Genomic DNA, 27,014 nt, shown 5'->3' on the forward strand with positions numbered 1-27,014 from the left:
GACTATTTTTAAATGCTAGGGGAGTTTGCTATTTAAAACTGCTTATATATAAAGCAAAGAATCCCTCAATAATGAATCTCTACTTACCCAGATGTCAGGATTTCACAAGGCAGGGCTTATTTAAATATTCTTCGCTACTAATGGTAAGCCTATTAATCTGGAAAATTTAATGCAGCTGCCTCAAAACTTAAAAATATCATGGAATGACTTAAGTTCTGGAAATAAATAAGATTGTTTCATATACTCATTTAAAACATTTCAGAAAATAGTACTTTATTTATAACTTTTTAATTACCACCATAAAAAACAAGATGTGAATTTAATGTTTTCTTTTCCTAGTGAATGTGACAAATTCAGTGAAGACAACATAAAGAAATTTATATACACATAAATTATATATATCATATATATTACACATATAATCATATTTAATATCATAATTATATATGTAATTAATATATGTTAAATATAATTAATTATAGTAATTATACTACATATGATATATAATGTATCTATATTTATAAAGTATTAAATATATACATATATAAATTCCTTTATATTTCTTCCATTGAACTGAATATACACAATTTTTATACTTTGCTTTCTTTTTCTTAAAGAAAATTCTGAAATATATCCTTAGCCAAAATAGAGGATGCCGAATTATTTGTAGGTCGTATAGACAATTCCGAAGATTTCCAATGCAGACTTAATCCCAGTGTTACAGGGGAATTTATCTAGTGCTGAGATCATGTCCTGGAGAGCTTCTTAATCCCAGCTGTCCATTTTCATTCATCGTTATCAATTATGGAGAGCCACGTGGTTATCTGAACATAGCTCAGCATCACTTCTGTCATTCCCTGCTAATGAAAGGTCTGAACTACAAAGTTCCATGAAGCTGATCCACATTTTTAGTCGCCATCTAGTTGAAGTTTCTGGATATCTCATATACTCATGGACCTGTACTCAGGAAAACAAGGCAATACCTTTCAGTGAAATGTCTGCTCATGTCTTTTCGCCATTTTCTTATTGGAATGTTTATTTTACTGTTGAGTTTTGAGAGTTCTTTATAAATTCCAGATATGAGCCCTTTGTTAGATATGTAGTTTATCCAAGTTTATATCTTGTCTTTTCATCTTCACAGGATCTTTTGTAATCTACATTAGTGTGGTACGTTTGTTACAGTTAATGAGCCAACATTGATGCATTATCATTAAAGTCCATACTTTATTTGGATTTCCCTAGATTTTACCTAATCTGTAAACTCCCACTCTGACAATGGTGGCTCTCAGTATCTGCCATACATTTACTTGTTCAATTTCAGGACTGAACATGTATAGCATTACCAGAATGGCTAACCCACATCCCTGTGGAAGACAACATTATCAACTACAGTGCAGTGGTATGCACATGGTTTTGCTTTTAGTCTTACAGATTACTCTAATTTCCAAAATTACTTAGATCAGCACCCCGCTCCATCGCCTTCGGTGAGGTTGTTGCAGGTTGTTGCAGTCTAATACAATTAGATTCTTTTGTCGGGGATCTCCTGACCTCCTAAATGATTTTTAAAATTTACATTTTAAGAATCATTCTTTACACTATAAAATTCTATGGATTTATACAAATGTATCATGTCATGTAGACACCACTACAGCATCATACAGAATAGTTTTATCTCCCTAAATAATCTCTACTGCTTCACCTAGTCAACCTTCTTTCTTTCCTCTCAAACCCCTGGCAACTACTGATCTAGAGATATTGTTTTTCCTTTTCCAGAATGTTATAAAATTGGAATCATACAATTTTCCAGACTCACTTTTGTTTTCATTCAGCAATATATATTTTAATTCCTTCATTTTTTTGGGGGGGGGAGTTGCTTGAAAACTCATTTTTTATTGCTATATAATATTTCATTGTATGGATATACCACTGTTCATCCATTCACCTGTTAAAGGACATCTTGGTTACTTCTAGATTTTGCTGATTATAAATAAAGCTGCTCTAAACATTCCTGTGTAGATTTTTTTTAAATGTGGGTATAAATTTTCAAGTCAGCTGAGTAAATACTTAGGGAGCACAACTGCCAGAGTGTGCAGTATATTTACTTCCTAGGGCTGATGCAATAAATTATCACAAATTGGGTGGTCTTAAATGACAGAAGTTATTCTCTCACAGTTTTAGAGCTCAGAAGTCTGAAAACGAGGAGTCAGCAAGGCCATGTTTTCTCTGAAGACTCTAAGGAAGAATCCTTCCTTGCCTCCTCCTAGCTTCTGGTGGTTGTCAGCAATCCTTGATACTCCTTGGCTTGTAGGTGCATCACTTCAGTCTCTGCCTTCATCTTACTTGGCCCTCTTACTCTCTGTGTGTCTGTGTCTCTCTGTCTCTGTGTCTCTACGTCTCCTTCTTCTTATAGAGACACCAGAGATTAGATTTGGGGTCTATCCTAATTCAGTATGATCTTATCGTAATTTGATTATATCTGCAAAATACATATTTCCAAATAAGCTCACATCATTGGTACTGGGCGTTAAAACTTCAACATACCTTCTTTTGAGAAAACAATTCAGCCCACAACATATGATGAGACAATGTTTAGCTTTGGAAGAAACTGCCAAATTGTCTTGGAAAGTTTTGCATTAGTACCAGCAATGAATGAGAGTTCCTGTTGCTCCACAGCCTTGTAAATCAATTAGGATTCTTTTCCCTTCCCTTCCCTTCCCTTTGTTGTTTTAATTTACAATTCCCTAATGACAAATGATGTTGAACACCTTTTAATATGCTTATTTCTGTTGATTTTCTTTGATGAGGCATCTGTTCAATCTATTCCTCATTTTTAAATTGGATTATTTTCGTATTGAGTTTTAAGAATTCTTTGTGTATTTTTGGATATAAGTACTTTAATAGATATGTGCTTTGCAAATATTTTTACTCATTATGTGGCTTATCTTTTCATTTTCTTAATAGGATATTATATTTTCATTATTCAATTATATATATATATTTTTCCTTTGAGACTTCCTCTTTGACTCATAATTTAGGAGTATGTTGTTGTTTAATTTCCAAGTGTGTGTCTTTCTGTTACTAATTTCTAGTGTAATTAGTAACAGAAACAGTATGGTCAAGGAATATATACTTTATATGATTTCATTAAAATGTTTTTATTGAGGTTTGCTCTATGATTGGGATATGATCTACCTTGGCGAATGTTCCATGAGCTCTTAGAAAGAATATGTGTTCCGCTATTGTTGGATGAAGCATTCTATAAATGTCAATTAGTTCCCGTGGTTTAATTTATCTAGATCTTTGCTTATTTTCTGTCTAGTCATTCTATCAATTGCTGAGAGTGAGGTATAACTATAATGGATTTGTCTATTTATTTTTTCACTTCTTTCAGTTTTTGCTTCTTGTGTTTTGAAGCACTGTTGTTTGGTGCACATATTTAGAATTGCTCTGTCTTCTTGGTGAACTGGCCCATTTATTGTTATGCAATATCTCTCTTGCCCCTAGCAGCTTTCTTTTTCCTGAAGTCCACTTTATATGATATCAATATCTAAAGTCTTACTTTTTTTTCTGATCACTGTTTTCATGTTATAGGTTTCCCATCCTTTTATCTTTAGTCTATGTGTTATTACGTTTGAAGTTTATTGTAGACAGAATATATTTGGGTTCTTTTTCATTCACTCTGCCAATCTGTCTTTTAATTGGTGTATCTAAACCATTTACATTTAGACTATTTATTGATTTTGTAGGATTTAGGTATGCCATTTCATTATTTGTTTTCTGTTTGTTCCCTGCTAATTATTTCTCCCCTCAACCCCTTTTCTTCCTCTCTACCCTTCATGTGGTTACTCAAACATTTATTAGAAATTCGTTTTGATTTATTTAGTGTTTTTAAGTATATCACTTTTTATAGTTTTCTTAGTGGTTGCTCTAGGTGTTATAATGTACATATATAACTTATCAAAGTCTCCTGGTATATGTTTTATCACTTGAATGACATATAGAAACCTTACTTCCTATTAGGATCCTTTACCATTCTCATTTTTAAAATAAAAATTTCCTGTTTTACATAAACTGATCACCATACGATATTATTTTTATTTCATTTAATTCTTTTAAATGCAAAACAGAAAAAGTTCACTATACTGAAGGAGCAAAATGAATCCTTTTATGTTACTACTTGGTAACCTTGAAACTAAATGATTATATGAATCTGGCTCTCTACTTAAACTTCTGGGTAACAAAGTACCATTGGAGAAAGCCACACAACTGTGTTACCTTAGCTAGACTTAATGGATGAACCCTACTGCTGAAGTTACAGATTCCATCTTTTGCAATTCCTAGGATCCCCTCCTCCCTCTTCTTTCCATCATCCTCAGGACCAAACTTTAAAGGCTAGTCAACCCATGTCTCCAATGGGACTTCTAAGAGACAGAACTGGTAAAATGTAAATTGATCCTGTTAATTCTCTAGTTAATTTCATTTCCATTAGTAAAAAAGGTTAAATAAATATTATTTAAATATCTGTTTGAAAGGATACCTCATTATTAGCCTGCCCATGGCTCTCACTTGATTCATCTCCTTCAAACCAATTTAAATTTAACCTTTGTCACTGTCAGCAATTCTTCCATTCACTTTTTACTAACTCTGTGGTAGATGCTCTAAATCATTTTCTCTCTTTTCAAAGTCCGAATCTCTTTCTCTCAGGCTCTTTGATTTTTTCCTAATATAACAGGGAAATTTGAAGGTAACTGGTTTGAGCTAAGTCAGCATCCCATGCTCCCCTTGAAACTTCCTCCAATGCCAGAGAGAAAGCATGTTTCTCATTTTCAATACCAGCTCCACTGCTCCAACTACTGAACTCAGCCTCTCAATTCTTAGAATAATTCCTTAGATCCCACCCCTCTTCTCTCTGGCATCATAAGGCTTTTGCTCAGTAGTAGTCAAGTTTGTCTCCATATGTATGTATATTCACCCTGTCATCTTTTCCAAAACCTTGTATTGAGTCTTCTGCTCCTGTCCCTTTTCCTTCCTCCCTTTATCTGTGTCACATTCCTCACAATCTTATACCTGCCCCCTATTCTTAATACCAATTTCTTCACAATCCCTTGTAATTTGATTTCTAATGAATTATCCCATGAAAAAATGCTTAGTGCAAGCGTTCTGGTTGACTTTCTTCTAATAATATTCAGTAGCATTTCCTCACTTCATTTTCCACAACATTTTGCTCCATTTAATACAATTTATGGGTTCAGAAAACCCTTCTTCCTAAAGTGTCTATGCAACAATAACAATTTTACCTTCCATTTATGACAAAGTGAATTCATGCATATTGTATTTAGACTTTAACTCTTCTTTTTTATCTCCTCAAAACTCCATGTTCACATGCCTTCCAATATCCCTAATTCTAGTTCTCAAGTTAGTCGACCAACACTCTTCCTGATCAGTCTCCAACTTTTTATTGAATCCAGCATCCTTTATTTGTCTTCAGATTCTTGCCACAGTCATTCCCATCTCTATGGTTTGACTCATGTGGCACAACCCATGTGGAATGTCTTTCTCTGTGCCAATCTAAAGCCAATGTACCCATCCTTCAAGGCCAACTACAGTCCTAATTCTTCCATTAGGCGTTTGCCAAGCACTGCAGTACATTAAAGCCTTTGCCTAAGACCACATTAGACATGTGATCTGCTTGACAAAATGGTACCTCTTAATTATCTATAGTTTCTTGAAATATGTAGGCCTTGTTTTATCAATTAGACTTCTGAACACATGAACATAAGTTTTTATTTCCTGCCAGCCTAACAATGTGCTGAATGCACAGAAGCTGCTTAATGAACTTGTTTAATGGCTTAATACTAAACAAATACTATTGAAACAAATAATGATGACAATATCATGGCATTGATAATATCAGTTTGAGTGAAACTGGAATTTTAAATGCATTACTTAGAAGGCTATAGACAGTATGACATAGTGGTTAAGAATGTAAGCCCAGACTGCCTAGGTTCAAATTCCAGCTCTCTCACATATTGGCTAGGTGACTTTGGGAAGGTTAATAAACATGATTTTGCCTTAATTTCCCTCCTTGGAAATATGGGAACATTACAGTACCTACCATATGGAGTCATTATGAAGATCCAATGAGTTATATTAGATATTCCAAACAATTTCTAGCATGTGGAAATCACTTCATGAATGTCAACTATTATTAAACGCTCATTATACATAGAATTATAGTATCTCAGAGCTAAAAGAACCTTTGCTTTATAAGTGAATGAATTGAGGAATGAAGGTAAAATGATTGGTAAGAGGTCATTTGGCTAATTAGAAGCAAAGTCAGGAAACCAGTTCTTCTGACTTCTATTCAGTGTTTGTTTTTTTCCTCCCCATGGATTCTATATCTGAACAGAAAATTAAATTATAGAAGTTTAGAGTTGAGAGAGACATTCAAGGCTCTCTAGTTCAACTTTTCCATACGGGACCATACTTCATGATGACTTATCAAAAACCTTTCATTATTGCTTATAACGCCTTTTCACAGATTCTTAATCATCCAAACAAAAAAGATCCTAGTTGAACCTACACCAAGGCTCCCAAGTTAAGAAACACATGAGGGATAGAAATGGATGCCAAGGTCAGGTCCCCTGAGTTTAGATGACTATCATTACATGAGGTCATTTTTAATGTCCATCTTTTGAAAAATAATATTTCTTTTTCAGGGAAAACATTGTCTGGAATACTCATTAAAAGCTGTGATTCAGGTCATCCCACACATACGTGAATGTTTTGCAGCTATGCTTCCTGGTAGGAATCTGAAATTATGATTTTGATGAACTCTGAACAATATACTTTAGCAGCCAGAAAAAGATACAGGGGCCAACTACCCATACCAGGCATAATTCCTGAAGGTTTCAGCTTTCTATGTGGTTCTCTGGAACAATATTCTGCCTGGTTGTGAAATCAGTTATGCCAGGGTTTTAAAATTCAGTCTAGCAAATATAGACTCTCAAGAGAAATTGCAGCAATAGAAGATTGCTGTTAAATAGGCACAAATAAACATGTGAGAAGGATTCTCTCATCAGATGCAATAGCATGCTATTCTCTTTTAATTCAATGGTAAGAGAAGAGATTTAATTTTTCTTCAATGCAAATGAAGTTGTCATATGTAACAGCAGCAATAAGGACAAAGGCCGAACTGAGGAATTATATTATGTGTCCACAAAGAATGTGGATACACTTTCTCCTTCCACCGACCCTACAAACAAGACTCAGGGAATCCATATTATATGTGTATGATTATTTAAAATGCCTGATTGTAGTATATGGACTCTGAACGTTATGGCTTGAATTTTTAACCCTTAAAACAGGGAGATCTCATTACTTGAATCTGAAAGTTAAATTATCTTCCTTATACAGAAGACTGAACAGCCAGCCTCCACTAATCCCACAGATGATTCATCATTCCTACTTTGTGCTTCCATAGAATTTTATTTATATCTCTAACTTTACTCATGATAATCTGACTTATTACACTTAGTGATACATCTCCTTTGTAAACTATAAACTCCTGAGGATAGAATTTGTGTCTTATTTATCTCTGTATTCTCCCAAGCCTTATGATGTCTTAGATACAGTAGTTGCTCAATACATGTTTTGCTATTTAGTTTTAATGGTACATATGGTATTTCCCAGCTATACAGTACTAGTAATGGATTCCTACCTTTAACATATTTTTATCTTCCCATTTTTGATAACTCTTGCCATTGAAACATGACAAAAGACTTTAACAGATTGACACTATAATTTATGGCTATGTAAACAGTAAGGGAGTACCTAACAATTATATGAATCGTAACTGTATGAGAATTTGCAGATGTTTCTTTTGAGCTCTCAGTTTTTTTAACGGGACCCATCTATCTCAGTGGAGCATAAGAAAGGAAAAACTCAGAGGAAAGACTGGGAGGGTATCCCAGAAAGGCTACTGTACCTTCTAGATAAAAGGTCCAGTACCTCAGACCTAACTCCAGGACCCAATAAGCATGTTAGGATTATGGCATTCCCAAGGCCTATCTTTTCTCTTTAACAATTTTTCTATGAAATTGTCAGTTTGATGTTCAAGAAACATTTAGTTCATTTCACAACTGACACAACTATCTATGTGATTTGTGGAGCCTAGTTGAAAATAAAAATTCACAACCCCTGTTTCCAAAATTATTAAGAATTTCAAGATGATAACAGCATAATATTAAGGCAAATGTGGACTCTTAGCACAGGGCTCTGTGTGACTGCACAGGTCTCACTTGTATGAAGCCTGCCTGTTCTGTCCTCAAAATGCTTCCCTTGTGAAAGGCAAAGGGTCTATATCTAGAGATAGAATTGTACATACTACAGTTTAAGTATGTAGAGGGGCTGCAGGAACCCAGAAGTTTCTAACTTTGTAAAATTGTCCCATTGAAGTTGATAGTTAAGCTTATTTTTAAAGGAGCAGTGGCAGGGAAGAAAGATATTTCATATTGAAGAAAAGCAGAATTCACTTGACAAATTTCAGGAATTAAGTTACTTTCAAGAAGGGTGAGACAAGTTAAGATAAGGTTGGTATAATTGAGATTAAGAGCAGAAAGAGCAGAGGCCAAATATAAAGGGAGGGTCTGAACAATTATTAAGTGCCTACTGTATGCCCAGTTCTTTTACACATGCCATAATTTTAAACACTCATAATATTCTTGTAATAAACTGTCATACCTATTTTACAAACAGGTTAGTTCAGGCCCAGGGTAGCAATGTTCAAGGGGTCTGGAATACATTAGGCATCCAATAAATATCTGAGGAATGACTGGTGGATCTGACTTAACCCACGACTCTTTAACCCCTAGGCCAAACTGATTTTTTGTGTGCTTTTAACTCACTAGTGGTCCTTTCTACAACTCTAGTCCAGAGTCCAAAGGTACCCTACCCTTCCCTCGCCCCGCCCCTCATTTCCATGTGCCGGAAATTGGGCGCCAAAAGTACTTCCGGGATAGCAAAGTTCCGCCCCGGCAAGATGGCGGCCCCCTTAGAGCTCAGTTGCTGGGGTGGAGGCTGGGGGCTCCCATCGGTACACAGCGAGTCCTTGGTGGTGATGGTGAGGACGCATTGTGGGCCAGGGCCCGGGAAAGAAGGGGGCGGGGCCACAGGAGAGAAGCTAGATGGGCCGGGTACCAGCGGCTTGCAGCAGTTCCCCACGGCACTACTCGCTGCACCTCCCTGGGCTCCCTGCAGTCTACAAACGAGTTACAACTTGGCCTGTGACTCCACCGCAGCCTGGAGGGAGTCGCGCAGCTTCTCCACTTGGCTCTAAGTTATTCTCAGCCTTGCAAAGCCATCTGGGCGGTGGAGTGTAAGTTCAAAGCAGGGGGCGTGCGTGCCCCGCTCCCGCTCCCGCTCCCCACTCCCCACCCCTCCATGCCTTAGGGAACTAGGTTCCTGAAAGCCGAGTAACTGGTGCTCACACTCCCTAGTCTAGAGATCGGGGATAGAACGCGGCCCCAGTGTCTGGTTTCTGCCTTGGAGAACCAGGCTATGAAGTAAAGCAGATTTACATTACGTACTCAGTCTAAAATGTTTTATTGCAAACTCTGTTTCAGGCTTACGCCAAATTTTCTGGTGCACCCTTGAAAGTCAATATCATAGATAACACCTGGAGAGGTTCAAGAGGTACAGTGTAAACTTTAAACACCCCTTTCTGTTCTCTTTAAGCTCTGCTACCGTCCCTCCCCTTTTAAAGATCTGAGGTATATAGCCATGGAGTACCTTGGGATTTTAATTTCTTTTTATCATGACCTTGGCTGCGTGTTGCTCATGGTTTGATCATTCTGAGTAATACTTCAAAGTGCAAGCCAAATCATTGGAAATTCTGAGAAATGAAAATGTTCTTTAGAACAGCTCTTTGTGAAGTTGCAAAAAACGAATATTTTGCTCATTTTCTCCCTTTCACATGTGCAGTTGGTATAGTTTTTAGGGTATCAGAATTCCTTCAAAGGAAAATGCAATGTTTTCTTGTATGTAAACTGTTTTTTTGATTATAGGAGATGTACCAGTTTTGACAAGTGAAAACAACATTGTTTCTCAACCAGCAAAAATACTAAACTTTTTAAGAAAACAGGTGGGTTGTTCCTTTTGAAGAAGTAAATTGTTGATCCCTGGATGTTAATTTAAAAAATTACATTATAAGCCTCTGGGATTTTAAAAAATTCTTGGACCTTGAGATAATTATGTTAAGCAAAATAAGCCAGACAGAAAAAGTTGAAAACCACATGCTATCACTTATATGTGAGATATAAACCTAAAAGCAACAAACAAACAAGACAAACAAACAGAAACTTGTGGACATGGACAATAGACTAGTGATTACTAGTGGGGAGAGGGAGAAGTAGATGGGATATAAAGGGTCAAATGTGTGGTGACAGAAAGAAATCTAACTATGGGTGGTGAGCACACAATGCAATATATATATATATATATCTTACTACTAAATTGTACACCTGAAACTTACTGGATTTCCTTAACCAATGTCACCGTAAAAAATAAATTCTTATTTGCCAACTCAGTAGATGATTGGAGATACCTGGGGTTTGATATAAAAATGGACTTGAGAATTACTGCTCTATTTATGAATTGTAATGTGATTTGAAAGTCATAAAATGAATAGTCAATTTATAATTTCAAGACCTTTGTTTGGATTTTATTGAAGTTTAGATATAAGCAGATTCAATTTAGCCATCTTTGCTATTATACTTATTGATATGACTGTCAGTTTAGGCACATAGTTGCTACATATTTTGTGTTAGGTATGACATATGAGGTTCCACCAACTATTTTATTTTTTAAAAGCTCTTAACTGACAGTTGCAGCTAAATGTTTTATGAAATAATGTATCTAAAATGTTTGAACATGTAAACTTTTTTATAATGTATCCAAAAATATTTAAACATGTAAAGATTTATATAAATGCAAAAGTTATCATTGGTTTTGCCAATATTTTTTTTTAAAAAAAGAAATCCTATGTCAACAAATTTAGAACTTTTCTAAATTGGAAGGTTTTCTTTTTTCATGGGAAAAATGCAACCAATTAGAACACTTTTCTTATTGTTAACAAAAATAACAGTAGTGCTACGTATTAAGTTTGTACTACATGCCATGTACTAACTCAAACTAGATTAGTAACAATTACTGAAATAATAGTAGTGAATAAAAAATTTTAACAATTATTGACCCTACTGTGTGCATGATGCTGTGCTAAGAACTTTATTTGCATTTAAGTAGCATTTGTCATTAAATTTGTATTTTCCTCCCTTTAAATATCATGCTTGCCATTTTTGAGGAAGAATAGGAATCTTAATTTATTTAGCTACACTGTTTTGGTATGCTCTTGACTTCTGAGGTTTTTTGATTTTATATATTTTTTAATAGAAATATAATGCTGATTATGAACTCTCAGCAAAACAAGGGGCAGATACACTGGCTTACATTGCTCTCCTTGAAGAGAAGCTTCTCCCTGCAGTGGTAAGCATTGGCGAATATTACAATATTTTAGTGACTAACTGAAAATGTACTTAGTTTATTTAGAAGAAAAGTACTGAAAAAGGCTTAAAGAGATATTTCATTTATGTATTAATTTTAATTCTTTCATTTTACTGTGAAACTGGATTCTGTTAGACATTCAACTAGCATGTGAAACAACGAAGTGAAAGATAATATCATTTTAGAAATTAAAATTCTTTGTGGAAGATGGAGTTTGTTGTTCCATGTATAGAATTGGGTGAACTGTAAACCATTCATCCAACAAATATTTACTGAGCACCTACTATATGCTTAGGCCTTGTTCTGGGTGCCTGAGGTATAGCAATCAACAAAACACATGTTTAAAATCTTGTTTTATCCTTCAGTCATGGTAATCTACTATTAACTGAAAAATTTGTACAAAGTCACTTTGTACAAAGATATTTGTGAAAAATTATCACATTAATTGAATGATCTTTCTTTTAATAAAAGAATATCTTTGTAATGTTTTTTCCCTCGTTTTGCAGCTTCACACATTCTGGGTTGAGAGCGACAATTACTTTACTGTGACAAAACCATGGTTTGCTTCACGAATTCCTTTTCCATTGAGTTTGATCCTGCCTGGAAGAATGTCTAAGGGAGCGCTGACTAGGATTCTCCTGACCAGAGGAGAACCTCCCCTCTACCACCTCCGAGAAGTGGAAGCACAGGTATGGTTACGATTACTTTCAGAGCTAGGGCCCTCCTAAGGAAGGACAAGAGAGAGAGCAGAGATGCACTTATGTGTAGATGCCTGCCTAAAAGGGAGTTTTAGAGCATCTTTTGTACATCTGAAGTATAATTTCATCCTTATTAGATATACAGAGATGCCAAGGAATGCCTAAATCTTCTGTCAAACAGATTGGGAACATCTCAGTTTTTCTTTGGAGATACGTGAGTGCATCCCCTTAAAAATCATTGTAATGTTATGTGTGTATATATTCAGTGAGCAGTTATTTAAAGCAAGTTCCCTTGTTTTTCCCCTCTCACAAATGAGTTTTTCACATAAAAAAATATTTAATGGATTCTTACTATAGGACACTTTCTGTTGGTGGTAATCTAATTTTGTCTTAATATGCTGCATATGTGAATTTAAAACATTTGAGATTATTCCCACCATCTCCAGTCCCTATATAACACTTGTGAGTAAAAGTGAATCTTTAATTCACAGCTCAGGTTATTCTAAATAAAAAAAAATAGAGTATTAGAAAAAAACTAATGAGTAAATCCTAGTTATATCATTTTTATAAGTTAAAATGGGTGGTAAGCTTTTGAAAGACTATATTGTTTACTTCAGAACTGACAAATGTATTTGGGAAAAAATATTTTAACATCATCCCAAGTTAATATTTTCTTATGTGTTTTTTAAAAATCCTCAATTTATTTTTAGGCCTTCTACCTTGGATGCCTACGTGTTTGGTTTTCTTGCACCTCTTTATAAAGTACGCTTTCCTAAAGTTCAGTTACAAGAACATTTGAAACAGCTCTTCAACCTGTGTCGCTTTTGTGATGATATCCTTAACAGTTATTTTAGGCTTAGTCTTGGAGGTAAGCTGGCTCCTCTTCACCTAATCTTTGTTCATCTAGAGTATTTGCATATTCTCCCAATGATGTATAAGCAAGCCAAATTCATTACTTTAAAAGAAGTTTGTGTATTGTCTTTAAATGCTGGCTTATAGCACTTCAAAAAGTTACATTTTTCCAACTTTATTTTTATTCCCATATGTTCTTATTTAAATAGAGAAATAGATATTTCCTTTTTGGCTATTCTGGATTTTATACATTTCTTGCTTATTGTTTTTCTTTATTGCCCCTTTGAAGTGGGTCATTTTCTTCTAAAAGATTAAATCACTGGTATTTATTGAGGTATTAAGATAGCATTTATCCTAATGCAAATGGGCAATTACTTTAAATGTTGCTTCTAGCATTTTCCTGCGTGAACAGAAATCAGTAGCAGATTGATTTGAGTGAGGTGCACCTCCATGATTCCACTACTTGAAAACTGATTGCATCAGACTGGAGGTAAACAGAGGGCACCTGTTATTTAGGACACGCTTTTTTGGGAATGTGAGGCCTTGTGCTTAAGTGATTAGGATACTAAATTTGTATTGGAAGAATTGGCAGAAATTGTCTTTTTAAGAAACAGGAGCTATAAGGATAACTGGATAACGGACAGTTTATTTCTTATGGTTGGTTATATGTTTTGTATATATGGAGGAATTAGTAGTTTGGAAGTCAACCTTGTTACATTGGAGCAGTGGTTGGGAAACCTGTCTATAGGACAAATACAAATTTTGAGTCCTTTACCAATTTCACTGAATTCAAACTTCTTAGGGATAGATCCCAGGAATCTATTTTTTTAGTCCCCAAATACTTTGGATGCCTGGTGAATAGCTGTTTGGGAGTCACTGTTTTAGAAAGCTATTTAGATAGTTTTAACTAAAGACATATTTGGAATGGGTGGGGAAAGGGTACAACTAAAATTTGAGAAGGAAATGAGGACTGCTGTGCTCTTTACTAATTACTTTGGCTAGCTGCATGACACAGGCCAACAATGTCTACTTTGTGGACAAATTTAGTCCTTTGTTTAGGGTTTGGTTTTGGAGCATTACTGTCCCTCTGAAATTTGCCTTTGAACCCAGAATGGTTTTTCTCTTTGCTTTTTTGTTGGAAGGTGGAGCTCTTGGGAGGGTGGATAGACTCAAAATTCTTTCAATCTAAACAGCTTTAAATGTCTAACCACTCTGCTGTACACCTGAAACTAATATAAAATATTGAATGTCAATTCTAATTGAAAAAAAAAAAAAGCAGCTTTAAAGGTTTTCAAAATTTTCTGTCTATCTGATTTCTGTCTCTGGCTTCTTAGGCGTTTCTCCTACTGGACAAGAGATGGTAGATGCAAATCTGCAGAAACTCACACAACTTGTAAATAAGGAATCCAACTTGATTGAAAAGGTCAGGTTTACTTCAATTATTATTTTATAGCAATTTAGTGTTTTCCTTTCTGCAATTAATATTGTAATTTGGGTTATAAATTAACTTTACCCTCTTAGTTTTTTTTAAGAGTTTATTTTTCCAGAAAACTGTTTAATATACACTTACTAAAATTGTGTAGCATAATATAGTATTTTAAATCTAGAAGTGGCCTGATTGCTCTGGGGAAAGATCTGATAGTGGTATTGGGGGTTTACTTTTACCATACAGTTAGTATTTTTCAAGTTAGAGATCCAAAAGCCTGGCTTAAAAAACAAACAAACAAACAAACACAAAACAAAACCTTCTTGCAGGCTTGTCTACTTTACTCTCTGAAGTTAAACTTTTCCTGAGGTTGGCAGCATCTGTGCTTAGCCTTTCTTGTTAATAGCTCTGTGATGTCTTTTTCTTTCATGTGAACTATTTTATGTTTTCTTCTTATTCTTCTCTGTTCTAAATGTCCACAATTTTTTATCAGTGTGGATATTTTGCCACTTTGGGGCATTCATTTGGTGACAGAGAGATTGAGGAACTGGGTAGAGGAGAGAACCGACAATAGAAATTTCAAGGATGATTCTGATTGGAAAAATACAAGAGAGTTATGCATTTTTTCCATAAGTGTCTGGTAAACTTGCTTTTTTTCTTATACAAATGAATAATACTTCCTCTTTCACAAACCAATGAGGCAATGTGGCCTAATAACACTGGCTAGCAGTAACAGGCGCTGTGTTATATGAGCTTTACATGAATTATCTCATTTAATTCTCACAACAGCTCTATGAGTGCATGTTTCTATCATCTCCATTTTACAGATGAGGATACTGAAGCTTCAATAGTAGCTTATGTCACTTGCCCAAGGTTATTGCAGATCACAAGAATTAAAGGGTATTTGAACCTTACAAATTGGACTCCAGCATGGGCTTTGCAGTTAGTCAGCCATCTAACTCATGAATGAGATTATGTACTAGTAGCTAAGTTTGTAACTGCCACTCTCTGGAATGACTGCTATTTCTTTTTATTGTATTTCATGTGTTGTTAGAACCTGGGAAGTGAGAAAAACTGAGCAGTAAAATTGTAAGGATTTATTGTTAAAATAGGGGTAAACTGAATGGAAGCCTAGTTTGTCTTAATTCTTTGCCTGACCTAGTAAATCTCATGAGTGGAAATATATTGTTAAGTGTGGATAATGGAAAGATTACTCAGACTATTTTAGACACTAATCTGCTAAATAAAGACTATCCAGTCTAGTTTGTTTCCTATACGTGGCAAAGAAACGTAAAGACAACCACGAAATACCTGTAAATGCCAAAAGTGAAACCATGAGGCCCTGTCCCCACTTTGTGCATTTCATCTTAGGTCATCATCAGTATATGAAAGTTTTCTGACCCTATATGAACATTCCTCGCACCCCTTCATAGCTGCTCTTCATTATGGTTCACTGTTGCTACAAGACATTAAAGTAGAAAATCCTAACGGCTACTACTGTTCACTATTTGGACAGAAAATCTAGAGTTTAAAAAAAAAAGAGTTGTGTTTGAGGAATTTAGTTTTGTAAGAAAAAAAGGATCTTAATATAATTGATTCAAATAGTTCACTGGAAATACTTTTTTCCACTGGCAAACTAAAAGTTTTATTCTCTTTTATTCTCTTTCCTTTTGTACAAATCCTATGTACCTCTGCTGAAACATTTCCGTATGTTTTATTAGAGCATCTTGAGAAGGAGAGTTTTGCTCTGCACATATTCAAAACTCAAAAAACCCTGGCTATCAAATGGATAATAATATGCTATATTCTGTTGGTTTTGGGTCTTTGATGGCAGCTGCTTTCAAGTCTTTTATGAAGTTAAGCTTATAGTGAGCCCAGCATCAGGACCTGAATCTTGCACTCTGTTTGTGGGGTTCCCTGGTTAAAGGCAGTTTTCTTAGGTTGGACTCAGTTCTAAATAATTCTTTTCCTAGTGTTTCCAGGGATGCTAATGTAATCCTTAGGCTAAGTCAGAAAGTCTTGAACATTTTCTTAATATGCTTCATATTATTTGTTTTTTTTTTTAGAGCAGACTTAGAACCGATTTATCGTTTGAATGCTTCTGGAATTGGTTTAAAGAATTTATCTTTTCTGTTTCTTTCCCTAGCTTCCCTTGGTCTAAAGACTCAGTCTGAAAGAACTGATCTTGAGTGGAATACAGGTCCTTTTCATTGAGGCAATAAGGGTTGAAAGAACAATAGTGCTGGGATAAGACCCGGATTCAAATTTCAGCTCTGAAACTAGTTTTGTAACTGAATGCAAATTCCTTCACCTTTCTAGGCTTCATTTGCTTATCTGTAAAATAGGAAATGATTGTATCTGCTTTATTTTTCTTCACAATGGTGTTAGGAAGATCAAATGAGGTATTGCATATGAACATATGTTGTAAATTGTGGAGCTTAGTGTTACAGAATATTGCTTTTACACTTACAAGATGACATCTCAAACGAAGTCATGCTAATGGTTGAGTTTATTAGAGCAGTGGTCCCCAACCTTTTTGGCACCAGGGACCAATGCCCCTCTGAGAATTTGATTTATGACAATCTGAGGTGGAGATGAGGCAGTGATGCCTAGTACTGGGGAGTGGCTATAAATACAGATGAAACTTTGCTCACTGGCCCACTGCTTATCTCCTACTGTGCAGCCCGTTTCCTAATGGGCCATGGACAGTCCATAGCCCTGGGGGTTGGGGACCCCTGCAGTAGAGTATTCATTTTGTGGAATTACCAAAATTTTGTAAAGGCATCAAGGATGAGCCATATTGCTTTTATACATATACTGAATCAGCTGGTATTTGAGGTATGACATTTAGAATTCCTGAGAGATTATTTGCAAGAAAAAGGTTTCTCCAGCAGTCCTAGCAACATATGTTCTGCACTCTTCCAGGCTATAGTTTGGATGGGGAGGCTACAGTGCACATAAGTGGTGCCACAGCCATTAGTCAGATGTGCCTTTTGTACTTTCCACAGATGGATGACAATCTTCGCCAAAGCCCTCAACTTCCTCCTCGGAAACTGCCAACACTTAAATTGACTCCAGCAGAAGAAGAAGGCGATTCCTTACAACGGCTCTCGCCCTGACAGACATCTTGCTCTGTGTCCACAGTCATATGATTGTTGCAGTGAACTCTTACACTCAGTGTGTGAAGGCAAAAAGAAAATGCTATTAATAAGTATAATGAAGATTCTAAAAAGAACCTTTCTATGACACTTATTTTTTTTTTTAATTAGGAAGCTTGCATTTTAGCTTGGCAATGCACTTTAAATAAATCTAAGTGAATGCTAAATGAACTTGAGGAGGAAAAAGAAAACACATTGTACTATATATAAAAAAAACCCTGCCTTAATCTTGGCAGATATTTGCCTTTGGTTCACATGTTGCTGACCAAAAGCTACAACTCTGTTTTGATTATGCACTCTTCATTTATTCAAGCAAATTTATTAGGTTTTCTTAGACCAATCTGAATATCTAATATGTGGCTCTTTGGCTGAGGCCTTTTTCTTCTGTTTAGAAATCTGATGCCTATTTTCAACATTAGGAAAAAATATATTATCCAAATATTCTATTTACTTCAATAGAAAAGTCTGTATTTAACTTTAAAAATGAGGAATGTGCTTTATAATTATGCTTTCATGAGTCTAAATTTTGGGGGGAGTGGTTAGTATCATATATATATTAAAGTTTATATATAATATTTATCTGATTATATGCACTTCATTATAACATTAATATTTGCTGATGTATTCAATATAAGTTAGTAAGGGCTCTTTTAGTTAATTGAGCGAATGTGGCAGCTTTAGACCTATGTATTTGTAGTATGTCTTTTACTCTAGTAATATCTTTCTTGGATAGATTTCAGGAGAACTGAATATGTTGGTCATTATTATTATTGCCAGGCTATAAAGTCTCATTGAAACTTGCCCAGTTCATAGACACTACTCAAAGAGCCCACCACCAGAGTACTAGAAGTACCTACTGTGTGCCTGGTCCAAGTTCACCAGGCTTGGCTCAGGCCAGTCCAGTGGTTTTTCATAAGAAGCATATCACGTAGTCAAAAGCTTTATGACAAATAATTATTATTCATGTAGTTTAACTACGGTTGAAGAATCCAATGGAATAATCAGAAATAGCAGTAATTTTTAAGAATATTTTCTATTTATTGGTTGCTGAACTGTTAAAGGGTTTGCTGTGCAAGTAATTTTACTTACAATAGGGTCTTGCTTATTTTAGTGGCTGAGGTGCTTCTGTTGTCCTAAAACCACTTCTGGGGTTTTTAAAATACAGGACCATGTTTTTGAATAGTGTCTTAAAAGATTACTATGGTGCTCGGCAAATCTTATCATGTTCCGCAGAAACCCACAAGTTAAGAAAACAGCTTTGTACTCAAGAGACTCATCTAATTTGAGCTGAGTGGATCTCAGCTGTGTTTGACCTGGATCCTCTCAGTTTGTTCTGTATTTAGGTAGCTATTTATACAGGGGTCTTTAAGTCTTTGTAAATATTTTTCTTGGAAGTTTTAAATGAAAAACTAGGTAGTCTTCAAAATCTTGTTCATCTGTTTGGATGCATTTAGGGAAAGTAACAAATGAGTTTCATATTCTGCAACAGGTGGGACCGTGTGTGTGTGCGTGCGCACACTCATTATGCGTTAATCTATTAGAGTCTAGCAATCTGAAGTCTGTATGAATATTCTATATTGAAAATCATGACCAGAGGACTTTATTGTCCTCTGTGATGTATATTAGAGAAGGTTGGTTAACACATTAATCAGACACCTGTTTATGCTTTAGTCAGGGTTAGTCATTTTCAATTATGACTTGTATTAAAAATTTCCAAAAAGCATTTGAAGTGATTTACAATTGTCAAATGCATGTAAAATAGGACAATTAAAATTAGTTTTGGAAGGATAAAAAATTTATAGACAAAAGAGGTATACCAGCCCTAACAGATTCTAAAGTTGAATGGTAAATTTAACTCCAAGTTTCTCCATAGACAAAGTCAAAGATAATACTGGGTTATGTAAATTTTTGTCAATAAAACTGCTAATGTCCATGAATAAGAAAATGTGTTTAAATTTTTATAAGAAGGTGGGAGCTCATGTTTTTACAACACAAACTATAGCCGATAAGCATACTGTAATGTTTCATGTGTTGAAAGTTTAATCAAAAGCCATCATTTTAGTATAACACGTATTTTCCTTTTTTAGTAGAGATTTATTTCTGTTTGGTCATTCCAGCTCTGAACTGCCTTTAGCTTTACACTATATAGATCATGATGCTTTGAGATTACCTTTCCTAAGATGTAAACGTGATTTAAATAAGTGAAAAATTTATATATTGGTTTATTCAGCAGAGGTTCTTTGATTTAAGCCAATGAGATGCTAGGAGCACAAACCACTCCACAGCTGTGCCACACACATAAGAAGCTCTTAGAAAGGAACAACTTTTCAGACTGGGCAGCTTAAGATCAGCCTATCGGGATATGCTTTGGAGAAAGTTTGAGTTTGCTGAGATAAATGGGCCGATAGTCTTAAACAAAATGCTGTGAGCTACTTTCTTTTGGAGGTAATGGAGGAGGATAATATAAAAAGGGACTGTGGTTGTGTTTATATTTGTTGGTGGTATAGGATTAGAAAATTGGTCAGATAATTCCCATTTGATAAAGATCCTCCATTAGTTGTCATCAGTCATTCTTAAGACTGACCATTCTCATGACAGTAAAGAAACTAAAGAACATTGAGGATGGTCATCCTCCCCCACCAAAATAAGGTTGGCGTTAACAAAGAAATCAAATTTCAACTTAGGTATATTTGTATTATTTTGGGGGGGTACTAGAGGATTGCCTATTTTATGTGAAATCAGAAGCCTTTTGATTTCTCTTTGTTATCTCTATTTAATATTGCTAGATACATTAACATGAAGTAAAGGGGAAACATTTCAATCAGAGCTAAGTTATAGTTTTCAGAACTCTGCAAAAATGGAAAAACTACATATGAAAAGAGGCAAAAATTGGAAACTGATAGTATCTCAGAAAACCATTTTTTTAAGGTAGCCTCATGTGATAAAACTTAGAAGTCAGTAATGTTTTCTTAGAGCCTCTTCCAAGAATATACATTTACCAGGTCCATTAGATTATTTGATAATTTTTCATAAACTGTCAAAAATGTTAACTCTTTAAAACCAATACATAAATGCTTAAATGTAAAGACAAAAAGCTCAGTGATGGATGCACAGGATTTCTCTGTACTGTTTTTGTAACCTGTGAATCTATAATTATTTCAAAATAAAAGTTTTAAAAAGTTCAATACAGTAAACTTATCATTATCTACATGAACTATGATTTAAAATTTAATGTGCCAAAGATACCATCCAGTATTCAGCTCCAGATAAATAAATATAAATTTATCTAAATTAAATAGAAACTATTTAATTTATAATTATTTAGTTTATAATTATTTAATTTATAATAAATATAATTATAAATGAAATACTATTTCATTCTTAAATTTAAAGAAAAAATAATAACAAATAACGATCTAAAGATCTGTTTCGCCTTACCAGAATAGAAAAAACAACCTAAACCTATGAACTCCTTTTCCCCAGGATATAAAAATTCTATGATTTTATGTTTGTTATTGCATCTTTCCCTGCCTGTAGTACTTGGATTTACCTTTGAGGATAAAATATTTTGAAAAAATTTCTATGACTCCATGTGGCAGTCTTTATTTGCTTCACATGTGTTACTTCTCTAACAGCACAGTGTGTCAGAATGGATGTGGGGACCACACTTCACTGAAGAAGGTGTGGCCTGTCTACATGCTTTTTGTATTAAGCTCACAGGGATTTAGTAATTGACTTTGTCTTGGTTTGGTTATTTATATAATTGAAATCCTTAGCAGAGCCATGAAATCTGCTAAGGATTTCAATTATATAAATAATTGAAATCCTTAGCAGAAGGAATCAACTTGGAATTCCAGGACAATTTTCCAAACTGTTTTTGGCTGTGCTTTAAAAGTACCAAAAAGGCAGTAGGTATTTATGACACTAAAGTCACATACAAACTGGTTATTTTTTATGCATGCACACACACACACACACACACACACACGCACGCACACAAGTATGTATACAAACAAAGTTTATAGTTGCTTCAGTGACAAAGCAAAGGAAGATTAATGTTTTCCAGTTCTATTACTAAAGACGTGGTCTAACAAGGACTATGTTTGTGGGCACATTTTCAAGGTTGAAGGTTTATAGTTTTCATTAAATTCTGAGCAGTTTCTATATCCCCCCAATTTTAAACCTCACTAGCTTCCACATTTCAGAAGACTAAGTATGTTTGATTTCATTTCAAAGTATAAAACCGGATTACTAATCAAGCATAAAGATGCTTTGATTTGTTTTCTGCAGTGTATATGGTTGTGTACTGGGAACTCTGTGCTTTGGGTGTGTATGTGATAGAAAGCTTGCCTTTGGGATTTGAGTTGTGGTGTAATCGTGAACACCTAGCCATGTGAAAAGCATTTGAACCTTTGTTTTGATTCTTTAGTTTTCCTCATACAAATTCAGAAAAATGCCTTTTAATCATTTAGTTTATATATCCCAGATCGTTGGAAATCAAGAAAAATGACTTGCCAGAGTTTACATCAGTCCTCAGCAAGTCATGCGCTGTAGAGACGGTGGTGCTGGATATTTGTTCTTTGGACTACTGGCTACTTCTTTTGCAATGCTGGCATCTTTATTTCTTGGAGAAGGAAGGGTATACTCAAGCTTTTATGTTAATTGCATAAAGATGAGCCTTATTTTTCTTTGGACTTCATGTAATAGGAAATAACATCTTTCCATTTTTCTGCTCATCTTGAAGTAGAAATTTGCAGTGTTTGTAATGTATCTTTAGTGTTTTTGAAGATGGACAGCAAAGAAGATAAATACGTGAATACACATATTGGCTTTGTTCCACCAAGCCTATCTTTGAATGGTAAACATTTTAAATATCTATTCTACTGTACAAATGCTATCGTTTTGACAAAATCTTGAGCAATGTTGGTCATAATTTCAATATTCTTTCTAGCCTTGCCTAGTATGAATGTATTTTACTCAGAGACTATGTATAAATGCCCAGTAGTGGTGATGGTGAACAATGCTGTAAACTTATTCTGATAAATAAGAAACTGGATATAATGTCAAAATAGCTATTTTTGCAATAAAATCTCAAATTGCTTGAATGTGTATTAAATCCTGAATTGATGTTATTTATTTTTTGAGGCTAATATTTTCATTGACAAGGACTTTGGTGTGGTTGAAAAGTTATTCAGTATTGAGACTGAGCTAGATGGGGATTGTCCATTCTTCCTATGATGCATTGAGATACCTGTGCTCTTTTCACCCCATGTGAAGGGAGGTTAGAGGCCTGTTCCCTAGGCCACTGGCATGCATTTGATCTCAGACTGCTCACACAACTCTTTAGAGCTACAGTTATCACTTTGGCTCTCTAAATTTTTTAAAAACTTCCCTTTTGCCCACCAAGACAGTCCAGTGATGTTCCATGTAATCGAATGGAAGACATAACACTAAGCAAAATAATGCAGTTCTCGTTGGGGGGTAAGATATGTTTTTTGCTGTTTTTTGTTTTGTTTTTTAATGGGTAGGACATACAGGTACAGAGAATGATGTTAAAGCTGTTAGTCAAGTAAGGGTAGGTTCCCTGAGAAGACAAGTATATTTATTAGAATTTATTTTTTTTAATTGAGTATAATTTACATATAGTGTCATATGCATCAATCTTCAAAGTAGAGCTGTTAAGATATGTAAATATTTCTCTTGCATGAGAAGCCAGCCACATTTTTGTTGATATCGCCAAAGAACACAAATCTTAATTATATATAAACTTTGGGTTCCAGATAAAAGGTCCTTGGGTGGACTGAGGTGGTTGATAATGATCACCTACCTTTGGCAAGAAAGGAGGAAAGAATAGTTGGTATTATGGAATGATGGAATTCTTTGGTGGTGAGGCAACTATTTGGAGTCACAAAGTTCAGAACTGTACAGCCAAGAACTTCAGCAACTTCAGTTCTTAATTGCCCAGCACAGAGGCTTGACTTTGGTCTGGGACTATCCTGGGTACTCAGAAACTTCTGGATAACTGTTTAGCACGATGTTCCTCAGTGGATGGGTAGGCTATAACATAAACAGTATTCTGTTCTCCTTTGCCACTAATAGCAGCTATTGGTAGGAAAACTTCACTTTTCCCATATTGGGATCCGTAGGAGAAAGATTGAAATAAAGGGAACCAGTAAGATCATTGAGTGCTGCCAGTATGTTTGAGACAAGTGTATGTAAGAACAAGAAGGAAATAGTGATGGGGAAATGTAAGGGTCTGTCTTACTCAAGATCGTCTCGTAATTAAGTTCCTAGTTGTAGAGCCAAGAAGAAACTAATCCCTTCGTCATCTAACTGACTAGAGCTGCAGGAGAAAGAATGAGAAACTATGGTCCATTTTTCCAGGTACATTAGTCAGTCCCCTGGAATGCTTTAAGAATGATTAAGAAATAAAGACAGCTGTGTATCATCAAAGACATTTTTAATTTCTAACACAGCCAACTTGCTCTAAAAGTTGTATTTTCCCCAGTGAGAGAGAGGCTTTGTATTTATCCTGCTTTTTGAGCGAGTGAAAGGAATAGGAAAATTTTAACTTTTATGAATGCAATTAAGGATTGGTTCCTCAGATCCTAGTTTGGGGATGGTGTTTCTTTCACAAACTCACATTTTGAAAAAGTTAAGCAATCTTTTTGTGTAGAAGGAAGCATGACACTTTCTAAATATCACACTTAAAAGCAAACAGATTTCAGTTTTATTTTAAATGCAAGTAGCAAACTGACTGACTTGAAGATGGTCAGATTGTGCCTATTCTGATATGCATTGTCCCAGTTTTTCCATGAGGGGAAAAATTCCTTTTTTCATCTAATGATCATGATTTACATTTTGTATTACCTATAACCTCCAATTCAAGGGTGATAGTTACTGCTAAATGGCTTAGAAAAAGCTAAGAATGGGTATAGTAGATGTAGAAATTGAGAGGAAAAAGAACCAAAGAGAAAAGAACTCCAGAATATGATATAATTGGGGCCGTGGGGATAAAGAATGGGATATAGAAAGACAGTGGACTTCAGAATTACAAAGCCAAGCTTAACACAAGATACCAAATTGGCGATCTTGAGCAAGTTACTTGATTCTTAGTCTGCATTACTATTTATTGCAATGCAGTGGAATAACTGGATCTAAATGGATAAACATTTTTCTATGTTTCGTTTTTTTAATTATTAAAATTTAGAAAACATCAAGCCCTAGTTCACCTCTTATGAACCGCTTCTGTTAACATACAGGTATCAGTTCTTCCAGTCTTTTAATTTCTATACCCTCACACACATGCACAATCCTGTATATCTTGTAATCCCATAGTGTGTACTATTTTGTAATGTGCTTTTTCACCTAGTATTCAGACAATCTTGTAGGCCATTACATACTCTATGTGATTTCTAGAGGATATGTGTAATTTTATTGTATGAATGTGCATTGTTTATTTCATTCCTTTGCAATGGACATCAACGTGAATTCTTGTAAAGGTCCTTGTTACATATTATTAAATTGCTTCTCAGGAAGATCGCACCATTCTACATCCTCCGCAGCCCTATGTAGGAGAATCTCTATTACCCGCAGCTTCTCCAATGCCATGTATTCTTTCTCTCCTCCCCAACTTGATAGATTTAAAATAGTATTTTTATTTATTTAATGTGTATCTCTTTGATAACTAGTTGAATATTTTCTCCCATATGGCTACTGTCCATTTGTAGTTCTTCTGCAAGTTGTCTCATCATATTCTACATAAAAGGCAAATTCCTGAACTTCTCTGAGACCCTGTTTTCTCAGCTGCACACTGAGGCTTCCCTGTGGTCTAACTGGGACCACACAGGGCAGATACAGAACACGGCAGGTGCCAACGGTGTTATTTCCCTTCATGTTCCTTCCTGGAATAAGAGCTCCCAGAAGATGGAGACTCTTTCTTAATTGTAATCCAACAACTGGCACAGTACTTGGAACATAGAAAGGGTTCAAAAAGTTTTTGAGGAAGGAAGAAGAGAGAGGATTTGAAAACATTTTGAGTATATCAGGAAAAGGAGTGAGAAAAGTCGAAGCCAAGATCCAATGAATCAGCAGTGAGAAAAGTGGTGGGTTCCTCAGAAGCTTACTATTAAAATAGAAGAATTTAAGTTTTACTCTCAAATCTCTACTAAGAAACAATTTCTTACAGACTAAAGTGGCTAAAGGACTTTAAATACCTATTTTCAAGGCTATAACCAGCCTGGATTTTTTTTCTGGTAAGCTAAAGAGTAAATATACTAAGAAAGGTGACTAAAGGAAGAAAATTTTTTTGTAAATTGAATAATAATTTAAAAAAAGATTAATCCTGATATTCACATATTAGATTTGCCAAGACTAGAAACAAATGCGTAACAATAATATAATCACATTAAAAATCACATTAAAAAAAGAGTTTTAAAGCAACCTAGAGCTGTGATGCCTCAAATGGAAGGAAGAGAATTGATGTTAGGTCTTGTTTCAATCAACATGTCCTGTGATCGTGGGTGAGAGAAGTCAGTGGTTTATTAATGAGATTTGCAGATGGCTTTAAATTGAGAGGTATTGTAAACAGCAGGAATGACTGAGAAATGATACAAAGGGAGCTGGAAAGGTTAGGAACATGGACAGGAAATCAAATGATTCAGCCTGGAGTAATGCAAGCCAATATGACATCTGGGGCCAAATAAGAAGAAATACAGATACGCCATGAAAGAGATAAACATGGAAAATATTCATCTCAAAGGAGGTTGAGGGGTACTAGAAGGAAATAAGAGAGGTAGGAAGCAGGAACTAATGGTTTTGGCATGTCTACCACATGCCCGCTACTACGATTTGGTACTTCTTGTGTTGATTTCTTTTTTACCAAGGTTAAGCAGTTCAGAGTTTTTGAGGATTAATTATGTACAAGAGCTTGATATTTCACGAAACAAAAGCTCGGCTTCCTTCTAGTTGATCTGAATGGTAGTTAGAATGTTATCAGTGTATCTCTATACTGTGGACGTGGCCTGGAAGCTCCAGAAAGGCTCTAGTGGGAAAGATCGTTTGCCATATTCCCAGATGGCATTTCTCATTCAGTGGGTGTTTCCAAGCATTCTTGGAGCAGCTTCCTCCAGGCTATCCCAGGAACACAATGGGGGTCCCACAAAACCTTTGGTGAGCTAGCACAGGAGTCCAGCTTAAGCCAAGATGTGTGTCCCATAATGGCTGCCCCACGAGGTGGTCCATTCCTTCCCTCCATGCCCCTCTCCCTCTCTCTCCTAGCATCTTCTAGTAACACAGAGCTTTCATCCTAGCCCTTTGCTT

The 27,014-nt window shown here is 35.3% G+C and overlaps 2 protein-coding genes across 5 annotated transcripts in view; one reads left to right on the forward strand and one right to left on the reverse strand.

Moving 5' to 3' along the window:
- THBS4 (thrombospondin 4) overlaps positions 1–27,014 on the reverse strand; it is a 169,250-nt gene that overhangs the window by 68,655 nt on the left and 73,581 nt on the right. The gene's annotated exons all lie outside the window — the stretch shown is intronic.
- On the forward strand, positions 8,996–20,878 carry MTX3 (metaxin 3). 3 transcript variants are annotated; one of them, XR_001593770.2, is made up of 10 exons: positions 8,996–9,121; positions 9,624–9,693; positions 10,065–10,141; positions 11,449–11,541; positions 12,066–12,248; positions 12,395–12,471; positions 12,968–13,125; positions 13,503–13,599; positions 14,444–14,532; positions 17,544–17,559. XR_001593770.2 is itself a non-coding variant. In XM_016118916.2 (9 exons), exons 1-9 carry the CDS (start codon positions 9,041–9,043, stop codon positions 17,652–17,654), a joined length of 939 nt encoding a protein of 312 aa, XP_015974402.1. In that variant the 5' UTR covers positions 8,996–9,040; the 3' UTR covers positions 17,655–20,878. The 3 variants fall into 3 exon arrangements, 2 of the variants coding, with proteins under 2 accessions (XP_015974402.1, XP_015974404.1); XM_016118916.2 differs by lacking the exon at positions 13,503–13,599 and having other exon boundaries at positions 17,544–20,878; XM_016118918.2 differs by lacking the exons at positions 13,503–13,599; positions 14,444–14,532 and having other exon boundaries at positions 17,544–20,878.

Source organism: Rousettus aegyptiacus, unplaced genomic scaffold (assembly GCF_014176215.1).
Source record: "Rousettus aegyptiacus isolate mRouAeg1 unplaced genomic scaffold, mRouAeg1.p scaffold_m13_p_8, whole genome shotgun sequence".
Lineage (NCBI taxonomy): Eukaryota > Metazoa > Chordata > Mammalia > Chiroptera > Pteropodidae > Rousettus > Rousettus aegyptiacus.